General features: G+C 36.3%; 1 protein-coding gene across 10 annotated transcripts in view; it reads left to right on the forward strand.

Annotated features, from left to right (window-relative positions):
* LOC110993442 (CLIP-associating protein) overlaps positions 1–14,517 on the forward strand; it is a 30,692-nt gene extending 16,175 nt beyond the window's left edge. For all 10 annotated transcript variants that reach the window (XM_022259714.2, XM_022259712.2, XM_022259716.2 and 7 more), the window contains 21 exons: positions 417–536; positions 994–1,089; positions 1,887–2,004; positions 2,320–2,443; positions 2,602–2,700; positions 2,901–3,029; positions 4,959–5,143; positions 5,504–5,620; positions 5,923–6,041; positions 6,131–6,261; positions 6,535–6,622; positions 6,910–7,035; positions 7,811–7,916; positions 8,243–8,341; positions 9,016–9,095; positions 9,238–9,382; positions 9,904–9,992; positions 10,307–10,518; positions 10,746–10,892; positions 10,977–11,111; positions 11,472–14,517. In XM_022259714.2, the coding sequence (XP_022115406.2) occupies positions 417–536; positions 994–1,089; positions 1,887–2,004; positions 2,320–2,443; positions 2,602–2,700; positions 2,901–3,029; positions 4,959–5,143; positions 5,504–5,620; positions 5,923–6,041; positions 6,131–6,261; positions 6,535–6,622; positions 6,910–7,035; positions 7,811–7,916; positions 8,243–8,341; positions 9,016–9,095; positions 9,238–9,382; positions 9,904–9,992; positions 10,307–10,518; positions 10,746–10,892; positions 10,977–11,111; positions 11,472–11,522 (2,516 nt within the window). In that variant the 3' untranslated portion in view covers positions 11,523–14,517. The remainder of the gene's footprint in view (positions 1–416; positions 537–993; positions 1,090–1,886; positions 2,005–2,319; positions 2,444–2,601; positions 2,701–2,900; positions 3,030–4,958; positions 5,144–5,503; positions 5,621–5,922; positions 6,042–6,130; positions 6,262–6,534; positions 6,623–6,909; positions 7,036–7,810; positions 7,917–8,242; positions 8,342–9,015; positions 9,096–9,237; positions 9,383–9,903; positions 9,993–10,306; positions 10,519–10,745; positions 10,893–10,976; positions 11,112–11,471) is intronic.
* The last annotated feature ends 442 nt before the right edge of the window (positions 14,518–14,959 follow it).

The following is a 14,959-nucleotide window of genomic DNA, read 5'->3' on the forward strand; positions in this document are numbered from 1 at the left end:
GATTCGTTATGATGTTTTGTTTCGTACGAGTGAATGTTAAATGAGCATTAAAAGTCCATTGTGGCACGTAGACGTTCTACGACCCAGAGATGAAAATCGCACGCTGAAGCCGGCCAACACTGGTGAAATATCAAATACCACTTGAAAGTTCGAAGGAAATATTGTACAACTAAATCTTTTGGGATTTTTAATCGATATTTAGGGGTATTTGAAGTTGTTGGTAGTTTTATATGTGAAAGGTTATTGACCGAAGATGCGGTCGTTCACCTTAGGTTAATGACCTTATCAATGTGAGTTATTGACATTATTGCTTTTTGTGTTTTAATTGTATAAATACATAGCATTTAATTGTAAAAATACTTAGGTCTTTGGTACTGAATTTTTTTTATTTAAATTTTTTTCTAATTCGTTTTTAGCCGGCGTAGCAGCGAGGTCGGTAAGCGCTGTAGACGCAGCGGCAGCTCAGCGGGCCAAAGCGAGGGCCGTGTATTCGCATCTTGCGAGGAATAAAGTCGCCGCCGGGACTGCTAGCCTACGTAAGTATTACCCATCCTATTATTAACCGCGCCGAGAGTAGCTTAAATTTAATATATGTTTTTACAATTCGTGAACTATAATAGAGCTCTGTGGGCACCCATCCAGGTCTTAACCGCGACGAGGTCGCTTAACTTTGTTGTTGTATTAATTTAATTTCCTTATTTTTTTGCTTGCCTACCTGAAGAAGGAGAAATAGCACAACAAGGTATATTATAATTATGACAAATAAACCATTATCTGCTCATTATATACAGAAACTATAGCAGCCATTTTTATAATATAAAAAATTTCGAAACTACATTTAATAGTTTTGACGTCACAAAGCTATTACGTCACAATCGTATTTTTGCAACTGACTTTGACAGTTGACGCCACAGTCACTGACGGTGACTATAAATCTCAAATGACGTTACCATATATGGTCATCCGCTATAAACCGTACCCGGGCAATTGCAGCTCGCGCCAAACGCTCCCCGGTGAGTGGGACAGTGGCCCCGAGTCCTGAGAGGACGGTCCGATCTCGATCCAGGCCTGGCGTTTCTCAGTCACAACGTGAGTACTTATTTACTATTTTCACAATAACTTAATACTAATCCAATAGAAAACTAAGCTAAAAACACAATACAAATATAACAAGTTAAAACCTAAACCATTTTATAACTAATTATAATTAATGCAATTCTTGTGAATTCAGCCAGTGTGCAACTCTGCTATCTCTCTGAGTAGGTTTGTATTCGCCCGAGGCACTGCCAGCAATTGATATCGCTTACCTCGCCCAGTGTGGTCTTTTGGCACATGCATCCTCAGTCTCTCCAACATTTCTGCATTAGAAACTTTACCTCTAGCTTGTTATATCCTACCTACTGGATAAAATGGGTACACTCCATACAACCTCATGTAAATGTATCATAGAAAATGTCAGATATGATTATATGAGAATGTCAAAAATTTCTTGCTAAGAGTCAAGTTTTCGTTCCATTGCTTGCTTTAGAATATGTCCTATAAAACAAATGAAAACAAAAGTTTCAAACAAGCAGGTGAGTCATTTTAATTATGATGATTACCGCCCATGGACACCAAAAGGGTAGGGTACTGCAAAATGCGAATCAATTGTTAAATCGCTCGCGGGCAATGTCCATGGAAATCACACATTTAACATCAACTGCGGCTCTCCCTCTTTTTCCACTTCCCCCCCCCCCCCAAAGGGGGACACGACTTGGGGGACAAGTAGGTGGTCAGGCACAGCTGCCTATTTCCTCAAATTGCCTATTACGATACTCGAATCTGAGGCCCAGAAATATTAATTCAGCTCTTCCATGAATATCTCTTCAGCAATTTTGTTTTTCTAGCAACGTCGCGGTCTTCCTCACCGTCTTCCAGAAGTGGCCCAGTATCATTAAACACGAGGAGGCGTCCTTCTGGTATACCACGCTCTTTGGCTGGCTCCAGGGAGACCAGTCCCACAAGGTAAGCGTTTAGGTTATGATTCACTAGGAATATTTGCGGCATTATAAGGTATTGTTATGGCAACATATATGATTAAACTTTACTGATATACAAGTAATTAAATGTATTTTTAAAATTATTACCAGATGTGCTCTGTGGTTCTAGCATTAATTCTAAAGTTTAAGACTTTTTAAATCAAAAGGAATATTTATGAGTAGATATTGTTGTCTTATAAAACTGTAGTACATTGCTCTATTGTCCATAGTTTTTGTAGCGTCTAGGAACCTTCACTGGTTCTTGGGTTATACAATAAAGTATATAATAATGATGTTTCAGAACTGTAAGATCGAACAGCGTGGTGAGTGCGGTCCGAAGACAGTCAATGGAGAGGTCCCAAAGACCTCCCACGACCACCCTTCGCCTGCTGCAGCAATCAAGGGACGCGGAGGCTTCTTTGAGGGTGAGTTTCATACATGCCTCAGAACGTGAGAGAGTAACGCTGCTGATCATTCTGTATATATAAAACTATTTTATATTGAATTTGGTATATCCGCATAAAATAAGATCTATCGACGAAGGGTTAGAACCCACGAAATTATAAAGTCTATTATTTTTCAGAGCCCGGAAGATGTTTCCGCGTACGAAAAAAGAGATGACGATTCTGAAGCGTCAAGTGTGTGTTCGGAAAGGAGTTTGGACTCCTATAGGAGGCATGATGTGAGTATCAGACGGGCACACAATATGTCCATATAGGACGCAGTATATATATAGTATGTAGTGAAACAGACACAGAAATATCTGCTTTTTCATTTGGCATATATAAGTTTTAAATAAAGAAAATTTACCGTAGAAGTGAAGACTCAAAAATATATTTAAGTTTTTGGAATAATATGAATAATATAGAAAAAATATTTCAGAGCCTGACCTGGTCTTCCCAACGTCTGGGATGGGATTCTTCGCCCCCTCCACCCCCGTCGCCTGATAACATTATCGCCCTGTGTGCGTGTACGCACTGGACCGAACGCAAGGACGGACTCACACATCTCGTATGTATTTCGTTTGTGCACAAACAATTATAGACAACACGTCACTACACAGGCACACACAAACATACAGGCACATGCAAACATAGAGCAACAATTTACAAGCATATGCGAACTTTCACGCACATGCGAATTTACAAGCACATGCGGAATTTCAGGCACATGCGAATTTATAAGCATATGCGAACTTTCAGGCACATGCGAATTTCAGGCACATGCGAACTTTCAGGCACATGCGAATTTGTAGGCACATGCGAATTTACAGGCACATGCGAATTTATAAGCACATGCGAATTAACAGGCATATGCAAAATATATCGAACTATGTGTCGATAACACTGTAATAAAATGTAACGAAGAGATAGCGATTGCTTTGGATAAGTTCTTTACGGACATTTCAATTTCGACTACTAAGTCTCTTCGATCATCTCCCGTCCTCGCTGAATCGAATCTCAATGATAATGTAAACGAGTGCAAGGTCAGTTTCATATTTCGACCCATTGGCGCCGACGATATACACGGTAGAACTCAGGAGGTTGAAGTGAATGGTATGAGGTCCTCTGGGTAGGCAGTAGATATGGGAGTACCGCAACTTTTTCCACCCTAATTTGTTCTGTGCCATCGTCATCCAATTTCTTCCAGCTATCCTCTCTATCCCATCGGCCCATCGCTCTATTGGTCTTCCTTTTTCCTTTTGGACCAGTCCATTTGGTTACTGTTATTAACAGGCTTCGCGGCCTGCCCATCTCCATATAAGTTCCAGGTCATGTTGCTCAGCATCAATAATTCAGATTTCTCTGCGAATGTATTCACTTTTATGTTTGACGATTAATGAATTCGAAAGAACTCGTTTCTATTTTGTTTTGTTTTTGAAAATCCAAGTTTGTGCTGAAGCGAAAGATCTGTTCTAGGTGTTTTTAAATAAGCTCGATTTTTTAAGGTTTACTCAATAGGAGAGTGCTTCTCAATAATCTGGTTGCTTTTATTATTTATGATTTCCATGTTTGAGAAGCACCTCGGCAGGTTGCCCAGATATAATATATTTGATTGTTTTTGGCATGGAGACATCCCAGTCCAGAGTTAGAGTTTCTTAGTATTATTTTTTAAATATTGTGTTTATGATGGTAAATCCATTTGCTTGTGCATATTGCAGCAGCAGGTCACCTCTTAGAGTTTCTGGATCCAGATCAAAAGCAGCTCATGATTAAAGGCTCGATATTTTGTATCTGGCCAAGTTTTGAGCTAAAATCACCTACGATTCAAATTTAATGACGAAATAAGTGATATATGTATCTTATGTTCTTTAATAAACATGCGAATTTACATACACATGCGAATTTACAGACACAATTGTACACAAAGACAACAGGCAAATCAACAAACTCTTGAAACTTTAATTTATATTCTGATAAAACTAAATGGTTTATAGAATGTAAAAGAATTTACGAGCACAGAACTACTGAACCGATTTACTGAACTCGGCCCAGCTTAGAGTTCGCGTAGAGTTCCCACCATGGCTATAAACCCGCCGCTGGTTCATCCTCTATCAGCAGGGTGCGAACACCAGACGCCATCTATAGCGGGCAATGGACATACATGCCGAAAATAATGTTCTCCCCAAATCACTTCAAGACTAGGGTAAAACCCCGCTTTATTGGGAAAGGTTTTGTCTTTTATTACGTACTTCGCTGTCTCCTGTGAGCTTTGTCCTGCAGTCATCTCACCACACCGCGAAGGCTCATACCAGCCGAGCTTGAGACAACCTGAGCTGTATAGGCCCTTAAGGCCAGCAATGAGATGTCTTAAAAAAATCGCACCGCGCACCACCACCACATATATTATTAATGAATAATTGAGACTAAAAATTTAGGGTTTTAAGGACCATGCTGTAGGACTTGTCATCACTTTAATAGACAATTTTTATATTTTCAGGCTAAGTACCTGAATAGCGGGATGCTGCTCAACGAAGAGCAGTTAAAAAGGTTGACGGAACTTCTGAACAAGATGTTCGTTGACGCACACACAAAAGTCTTCTCGCTGCTGTTGGACGCTGTCTGTGAACTATTGCTGGTCCACGCCCAGCATCTGAAAGACTGGCTCTATCAGCTCATGTTAAAGTAGGTATTAAAAAGTATACAATATCAAAGGGTCTTTCAAGAAAAGAGCGTTATTCATAAAAGGCCGGCGCTTGCGGAACCTCTGGCAATGTCCATGGGCAGTATCACTTAACATGAGGTGAGCCTTCAGCCCGTATGCATCCTGATAAATAAAGTAAAGGAAACTTAAGTAAGGAAAGGTGGCAGGACACAAAGACGGTGCGCTGATGACTTGATAGAGGTAGCAGGAAAAGACTATTAGGACAGATAGAGATACCTGGATACCGCCGCCCATGAACACTCAATGAAGTCAAATCAAATCAAAATCAAATGGTGTTGGTGTTGCTATTCTATTGGTTATAAATTTAATTTTTTTTTTAGATTACTAACAAAACTTGGTACGGACATACTGGGATCGGTCCAAAGCAAAATCATGAAGACTTTGGATGTCATACACGAGTATTATCCAGCTGAGCTGCAATTCTATAATATATTCAGGTATTATACGCCTATCATCCAAATATTATACGCCTAACATATGAGTATTATACACCTATCATCCGAGTATTATACGCCTATCGTCCGGGTATTATACGCCTAACATATGGGTATTATACGCCTAACATATGAGTATAATACATGTGGGTAATACCTATCACCCTCGTCTGATATGGTCCTGTACTATATAGTACAAGAGCAAGAGGAAGACATCTTTATGAAGGAATTAATTTCCTATAAATATTGTAAGCTACTATTTCATTTTAATAAAATTGCGTTTTTATAATATATTTAATTAACAGGTTCCTAGCAGATAGCGCGACAGCTCCAACGGCAAAGTCGAAAGCGGCGGCTCTGAAGTTTTTGACGGATTTAGCGGAAGAATTCTGTACGCCTAATAGCTTGGCTGTGGCATTACAAGGTTAGACTTTTTTTTAATTTGTCTTAATTTTAGTTGTATTCTCTGGTTGTATTATATCCGGTGACCTAAATTAAAAATAAATGTTACAGGTGGCAGCACTAGTGTGGCTAGTCGGGCTATAATCAAGGTAGCGATCTTGGCGAACGATTCCAGGTCTGCAGATGTTCGGATCATGGCAAGACGAGCCGTCGTGGCCCTGTACGAACGTGGTCCTGTGCCTGTAAGTATTTAAGTGGGTAAAATAATTAAAAAAAATATTTTCTCGAGAATTTTCACAAATTATCTCAAGAAGAACTTAAATATATTAATTGAATTAAGAAAATCGTTTTTTTTTATGAAGAAAAATGTTAAAAAAAAATACTGTAACATGCAAAATTTATTAAAGTGACATCTGTGTTTAAACTTTGTAACTTCACACGTTATATTAAATTCCTTATTAAATATAAAAGTTTTCCACAATCGAGGGTACCTTTAAAAATAAAATTTTGAACAGTTTACAGCGTTCACGAATGAATTGCCGGCTGATACGCAAGCAATGATTAATGGGGTGTTACAACAACACATGAAAAGGACTTCTAGCAGTAAGTAACATAATTAAAATATATGTCTGTACTGAGTTGTACCCACTTCCTAAATATACATTAAAAAAACAAAATCGCTATAGAGTTTAATTACACATGCGCAGATTTATCATATTATATAGAAATTGAGAATAGCATGACATGGCATGCATCAGACCCAGTTGTCAGATGGCTTCACTTTATATATGTGTGTGTATTACTTACCTATAAAGTAATGAAGGGAGTAGTTTGATGTTTGTCCTATTTTAAAAAAATGTGAGGGTAGTCTCAATTTTTTCCGATTTCAGCGGGTAACGATAGCCCAATGCGTACTTTGAGCACAGTTTCCAACCCGGCCAACGCGGAGGACGTGTATTCAAGGATTAGGAAGACAACCTCCGAGATACACACATACACCGCGCAGCATTCTAACGGTGAGTCAGACTTGGCGTTGTTAATTATTGGATGGGTAACCGATGTTTTGATGTGAAACTTCTTCAGTCGCATGAGAGTAAAAAAATACTGATGAAATGCAGTAATAATAAAAAATAGCGTCACGAAGAAGTGCAGCGTTTTTGTCGAAGAAAAGAGAGTGATTTTTTATATATTTATATTATCATATACAGTGTGTAAATAGTGTGAATATAGATAAGCTTCTTGAAGGATCCTTAGTCGAATTGTTTAACTATTGAAGGGGTTTTAACCGATTTAAAAAAGAATGTTGTTTTTTGGATGTGTGTGTGACCAAATATCCTAAATTTCATATACATTGGTTCAGTGGTTTATTATGTAAATAATGATGACATTGGAAGTTGGTTTTTTTTTTAATTCTAATTTTTTAGAAGTTACTTTTGGGGTATGAACGCATTTTACATCTTTATCTGTTAGTACTGTTTAAATTTCTTTTTTAATTTTCATTATATCTTTTTGCTGCTAGAACATCAAAATCTGTCTAGTACTTTGATTACACATTAAATATTTATTTGAAGGCATTTTTCTAACTTTAAATACCCAATTCTGTAGTTATAAAATGGGTTTAGGTTTTAAGTTTTAAATTAAAGGTGAACCTCCTGGCCGTTTGCCCCCTGTTCTATAAAAAAAAACCGTATCTCGTAGTTGAAACACCTCTCCCCCTGTCCTTTTACCCTTCATTTCATAAATCATACTTGCTCCCCAAGCAGCTAAATTAATATCTTTTTTTATTTCTAGCGGATTGCGGCAATCACATGTCCAGCAAGGACTCTGGAATCAGCCAAATGTCGGATGCCACGTCATCGGCGAGAGGACCGAATGTCCCCAACGGACATTATACCGGGTGAGGAAACAATATTAAAGGGGGCAAGGGGACGAGGGAATGCTCAGGCACAACGCAAGCGTAGATGGGGAGTCTCTGGACCAGAGGTACCAGAGAAGGGTCAAAAACCACAAAATTTCTGGACATGTGACACGGAAAGATCCAGAAAGTCTAGAAAATCATTGCGACTGTCTTTTGTTTTTTTTGTTTGTGTGATTGAGTGGTGGAACAGTGTCTGAAGAAGAATTAAAAGAAAAATAATTATCGTGTCACTTTATGGCGTTTCTAGAACTTTGAAAAACCTATCGATTTTGCATTTCATTTCATATTTATAATTATATTTGCAGTGATATAGGCCGCGCCGCATCGGCAGATAGCTCTGAAGAGGCGAATAGCACGAAGGAGTCGTCGCCTATTCCTCATAGGGATTGTACGCATGGTCACGGGTAACTATTAATTATATTATGATTTTGGTTTGTTAAATTATTATTTTATCGAATTAATTGAACTGAACTGAGAATAAATAAACATTCATTCATTTATTCACAGTTCAATCGTTCAGTGATCATTCACTTAATATAGTCAGTCTTAAGTTCAAACTATGAACAGTTTGACCCAATAAATAATTGTTTTATTTAATCGTTCATTCATTCACAAGTCAATCGTTCTGCAAATGGTTCACTCACTTAACAAGGTTGGTCAAAAGTAAATCTATTGACTATACAATAATTGCTTAATTTATTTGTTACTTCATTCAAAGTTTAAAGTAAATCAATTAATAAAGCCTTTTATAAATGATCCTAATCCTTGGGATTGATTTGCTCCAGCTCCAAACAATTTGTATTAAAAACTTGGCGATTGAAAAGAGTGGCGGAAAGTTTCTTGCCAGTTCTTCTTGCCCGCTCTACGCTTGACTTGCGAACTGGTAATAAATGTAAATTTACAATTAATTTAATTTTTTTGACGTTCATAAGTGTTTACCTATATGAATATAGATATGTTTGAGTTTGAAAGCTTTATCGTTCAGTCACTTTACGTAATATAGACAATGAAAATAAATGTTTAGGTTCTGATTTATTTTTGATTAGTTAGTTAACTATTCAGTCATTTTCATTTCCAGAGACTACAGTCAAGCGAATATGGCCAGAGACAAGATGAAGCCATACGAAATGGACGAGGACGGTCTTATAATAACAAAAGGTATATTTTATGTGATTACTCTTGGGGCTAAAGTGCGCAGGCGCCGAAATATGTTTGCTATTGGTTCTTGGTAGAGCAGCTGACAGCAATCGACCCCTATATATATGTTGACCACCAAATATCCTTTGAATCGTTCTTTCAGTCGGTCTCCGGGAGACGGAGGTGCTGGAGGCGTTGAGCAAAGTGGACTTGTCCAAGGATCCGGCTGAATATTACGAGAGGCTGTTCCTCGCCACCCATGAGATCCTCAAATACGGCGAGTGCAAGAAGCCATGCGAATATTTCAAGTGAGTTTTCTGCATTCCAGGTGTATAATGCTAACTAGATAGATATAATAGAATTAAAACTGTTTGTTTTTTTATATTATCTTATATATAAAATTCTTGTGTCACGGGGTTAGTAACCGAACTCCTACGAAACGGCTCGACCGATTCTCATGAAATTTTGTGTGCTTATTGGGTAGGTCTGAGAATCGAACAACATCTATTTTTCATCCCCCTAAATGTTAAGGGTGGTTCACCCCTAAAACTTTTTATTTATTTTTAGACAAAATTTTTCGTTTTTATTTTCTTACGATACACCATACAAAAATACATGCAACCCCAAATTTTAACCCCTCTACAATCAACCCTTATGGTTTTTTTTGTTAATTATAAACTTAAATTTTTTGGCACAAAAACATGGCAAAACAACGTTTGCCGGGTCAGCAAATTTTGAGTTATGAAATATTATTTTTAATTATTGAAACGACCTGTTTTTATTTGACATTATTAGTAATGACATTATTGACTTAACAAAATTGTTCTAGAAACATTCTGAGAGTGTCTTTGGCGGCTATTTCAACTGAGGAAAACGTTGCAGACAAAGAGAATTCGGATAATGCGACATATCAGTCAGGTAAATAATATATTGACTTCAATGGAGAGGATTCCTATTAAATTATTTGGTGATTAAAAACAAGAGAAAGTGGTCAAATACAGGACAAAATTATTAAAAGCTATTTTGACTGGTTTGAGAAGAATGTGGAACGTGTATTATATTTTTTTACTCAACTTTTATTAGTTTCCAAAAAATTAAACACTGCCTAGCAGTTTGGGAAAACGCCCATGAGCGAACAGTCTGATGATATTGATAAGTCGTTTTTTGGATGAAATATTTATATTCACTTTTTTACTAGTATCATAAGAAGTTAAAAATCCAAAAATTAACAGGATGGGCAACCGCCCATGACCGAACCGTCGCCGAAGCAGTGAAGGTCCTCATCTGGTTGTGTCGTAGACCAGAGACACGCCCGCAATGGCTGAACTATTTTGATCTGATTCTGCTAAAGTTAATCAACGCGTATGGAGCTCATAGTAAGGAGGTCATGAGGGCCATAGACAATGGGATGCCGTACATCGCTGCTGCGTTGCCGGCCCAGCAGGTGATTGTAAAATATTATAAACGAAGTTATCTGAAGTTGTTTAAAGAAAATGATTTTTTTTTGTTAATATTAATAATTGAAAAGGAAATTAATTCCTTTTTTTATTAAACAAATTTTTATTTTTGTCTAATTCTTTTTCTTAATATTTTTATGGCTAATCTTTTTATGGTTTACATATTTTTGTTTCTGAGGTCCAAATTCCTACATTTAATAATGTCCTATTCCAGGTTCTAGCCCTCTTACAACCAGTTATAAGAACCAAAGGATACCCTTCATCACTGTGCGCTCTGAAGTTAGCCGCGGAAGTTGCGAAGGCTCGAAATTCCGAACTAACGGATGAAATCGTTTCGCCTATAATGGAGGGCGTAGGACAGGTATTTTTTATTAAATATTTACCTTCGTGACCTTAGTTGACCTTTGTTGAATTTGCTTGACCTTACATGACTTTCGATTTCCAGCTGGCTGACCACCAAAACTCAGCCGTGCGCAAAGCGGCCATCTTCAGCATGGTGGCGTTCACATTCGCACTCGGCAAAGAGAGAATGCAGCCTTATTACAAATATCTATCTGTTAGCAAGCTGCGGTTATTAGATGTAAGTTTTTTTTTAATTATATGAAAATAATTGTAAAATTTAGGTGACCATGCAAGGGTTGTGTGTTATAGATTATAACTTTATATATCTATTCAAATAAGGTTAGAAAATAATTCTGCGATATTAAAAAATTTAGGTCCGGAGCAGTAAAATTTACGTTATTATTATATTATTACTGCCTGACCATGCTGATTGTAATAACGCTAATAGTCTTTTTAATAAGATCTTCACAGTATAACCCATTCAAGTGTTCAATTGGTCTAAGATTAATCTTTTTATTTCAAACCCAGGGTCCTCAGGAAAAGAAAGTTTGAAGTTATTATCCTATTTAATATATTTTGTTGTTCTTTCGCCCACTAGGTATACATAAACAAGCAAAAGGAAGATGCGACAAAAGGCGGTGGGTCGTAGCGACGGCAGAGGCTGGCCACGCGCGCCACGCAGACCGACATGTGACTCGGTTGACGTCAGGTGACCTTTAATGACCAGGCCCGACCTTCATGACCATGCGTTGCAATTTAACATGCTAATTACCACATAATCTAATTTGATTTAACCCAATGTTATACCACTTATTTTATTTAATATAAGATTTTAATAAATTGACACTTGCGTTTACCCGCTTTGGTAATTAAAATTATGTAAGGTTATATATTATGTGTTTGCGAACGCGGAAAGTTTTACGTGTATATGATTATTTGGTTTTGCCAAGAATCGATCTTTATTAAAGTAATAAAAAAATAATAATTAAGAAAACAAATTTGAAAAATATGTTGATAGACATATGATACACACACACTTGATTTTTACGTGTTCGGTTAAAAACACTTCTAAAAAATAATTATAAATTATTACTATATAAAGATTAGCGGTGTGATACCCGTATGACAAGATTTTTGTTTTTAATTTTTGAAAATTTTTTCGTTAGTTTATTGTTTATATCTTATACACGTAAAATTTTAAAAAGCATTTTCTACTAAACAGCATTTCTGTATAAATGTAATAAAAGCTAATCTATACAATTACTACGGTTAAGCGACGATTGTATTTTTGTTTTTGGATGGGTGATTTTGTATCGATTTTTAGTGCTACGTTTATTGTAGGTTCCGGTTATAGAGTAATATGATATAGCATGGCCATTTTGTGGCCTTTGGCCAAATTAATCGACAGATATATACCCCCAATTTGGGGTATGGGGCAAGCGTTTGTTTTTTTCTAACGTCTCTGCGAAAATACACTCAAACTTCCAAGTGCCCTCTTTTTCGTAAGATTAATAATAATAATTATTCATTCGGTTTCAGTTTCAAAAAAAAAATTCAACTAAGTTCTTCTGCTAAGACTAAATCATCATTTAAATAGTTTCTAAGTTAAAAAAATTAAAAACTTTTTAAACTTATTTTTTTAATGATCCTCTTTTGTACGGTTCCACTGAGATTAATTGTGAATAAATTTATATATCTATACAAGGAAACGTCTGCCCCATGCCCCAAATGACCCCATTGGGGCAACACATCGAAGTTTATGTCGAGGTATAAAACCAAATTTTTTGTTTTAATTTGACCGTAGGGCAGATTTCAATACTTAAAATTCAGTAATAAATAATCATGTTTTTCGAGATGATAAATGTGTGTGTTTAAAAATGTTGATTCTATTGAAATAGCTCCTCATATTTAGTATATTATAAAAAAAATCACGATGCCTGATGATGATTTTACATTTGACAAATGACCTAATATATGTTACAGTATGTAAAATTGTACTTTGATATTTCTTTTGATATATCAACCGCTTTGTTGTCTGTGTGTGTAGTTTACTGATGATCATAAATCTTTCAATTCGATGCATAAAAGTCATTTACTAAGGTTTTTAAAATCTACCTTTTAAATATTGCATTACGTTATTTTTAATGAGTTTTATGATAAATGCTTTGACGCATCAGGTCATTTGCTACTGTCTGTAAATGTATTTTATAATAATTTTACACTGTATAATAATTATGATCAAGCGATTAATACTTGGTTAAACCATCATACGGTTTACCGTATTCCACCACATCTCAATGTATCTATGACAACTGCCAAAGTCTTATATGTCTGATATCATAATGACAAATGTCAATCTCTTATATGTCATAATTGATTTCGCTTATTGGCTACTGTCAGAATTATAAATATTGAGGTCTGCTTTGCTCTAAGCGACGTTTGTATGTATGACACCTTTATGTAGATAGCTTTGTCGCTTAGTTTATATAAATTGTAATATAAGCAACTATTGTAATTGTCCTATTTAAAAGAAAATATTTACCGGATTAAAACGCGGATTTTAAGTTTTATATGTAGATGTGTGACCATGCATGTCCAATATCACGTGATGACAAAGAACTTGTTAGTTTATCTGCATTGAATTGGAAACCCAGTTAGTGACCATGTGTATTTCAATATAAGATTACCCCAGTTAGTTAAAAGTAGTGACAGTAGTTGACAATTTCAACCGTTTTAATCCGGTAAAATAGTATTGTGATTTTTGTATTTAATTGGAATTTAATGTTCTCGTTTAAGTTGTTAAAAACAGCTTTGTGTAATTTAAATTCGAGTTAATTATCGCATAATCAAGAAATCCTTTATACATCAACTAACCAGAGACAAGAGATTAATACTCCATGTCTACAATATTGTAATAGTACACTAAACTAAAACTGGTTATATACTAGAGCGAGCAATCATTCTGTAACTGGCAATCCTTGGGCGGGCAATAGACTATACTGAGGCAGGCAATAAGCCCTTCGCTCTAACCAGAGCCTGGTGGCGACAAAAAGACTCCTATTAATTTATTTTTCTGGTAAGCTGACGAATGAAGGATCCCGGATTCAAAAGAGAATCTCACCGCAATGTAGTCTTGAGTAGAAACTAGATTTTCCGATTAGTAACAATACGGTATTAATTTCTGTATTTGATGCGTTGTGTGTATTACAACTTATATGTTAGATATTGTCAATGACGATTCTAATACGATAGAGGTGGGGAAACTGACAGATGTCAGATGGCGATTTTAATATTCTACGAAAGTAAATTTTCAAAGACACACGACGTTTATTGGTACAATAAAAGCTTCAAATTGGATCTTAGGTCATTGGTTTATGTCAACATTGACAGATGACTAGTAACAGCGAGAAACCAAAGTCTTCTGCAAATGTAGTTTCCCAGACACCTAAAGATTTTTAGTAGAATAACTCAAGCTTCAAATCGGAATTTGATTCTTATCCATGAACGACCCGTCAACACTAACAGCTGACATTGTTAACCCACCTCTATTCGCCGGTTTGCATTTAATGTTATTAGCTTGCTCGATGCAACGTCAGTTTAATATTTAATATTATGTATAGTTATGAATAAAAGGATTTTTAATTCGTGGGCTGTTTTATTCACGAAACATTAAATATACGGAGTCGAGGAGTTTGGTCTGACGGAATCTGTTGGAAGTCAAAGTACAGGTACTACTAACATAACTAAGACAGTTTCTGACAGATCACAGCATCTGACAGGTGGCTGCTTCTAACGGATGACAGTTTCTGAGATTTTACAGCTGACAGCATAATCCAGAGGCATTGGGTCTTTGTTTTTATTACAATTAAGAGGTCAGTTTTTTACCTGATACCTGTCATCCACTCTTGCTGCTTAGCCATGAGACATCGGTGATGAGGGTCTTTTGATTTATAACACTAAGGGCAACACATCTATGAAAAGTGTAAACGTAGGGATAGTTTTGTTTCATTTGTAACATTGATTATTTGTTCCTATTGGTTATACCATACCTAATAAATAGAATTTTTAATGGAATCTCTGGGTCTA

Source organism: Pieris rapae, chromosome Z (genome assembly GCF_905147795.1).
Source record: "Pieris rapae chromosome Z, ilPieRapa1.1, whole genome shotgun sequence".
Lineage (NCBI taxonomy): Eukaryota > Metazoa > Arthropoda > Insecta > Lepidoptera > Pieridae > Pieris > Pieris rapae.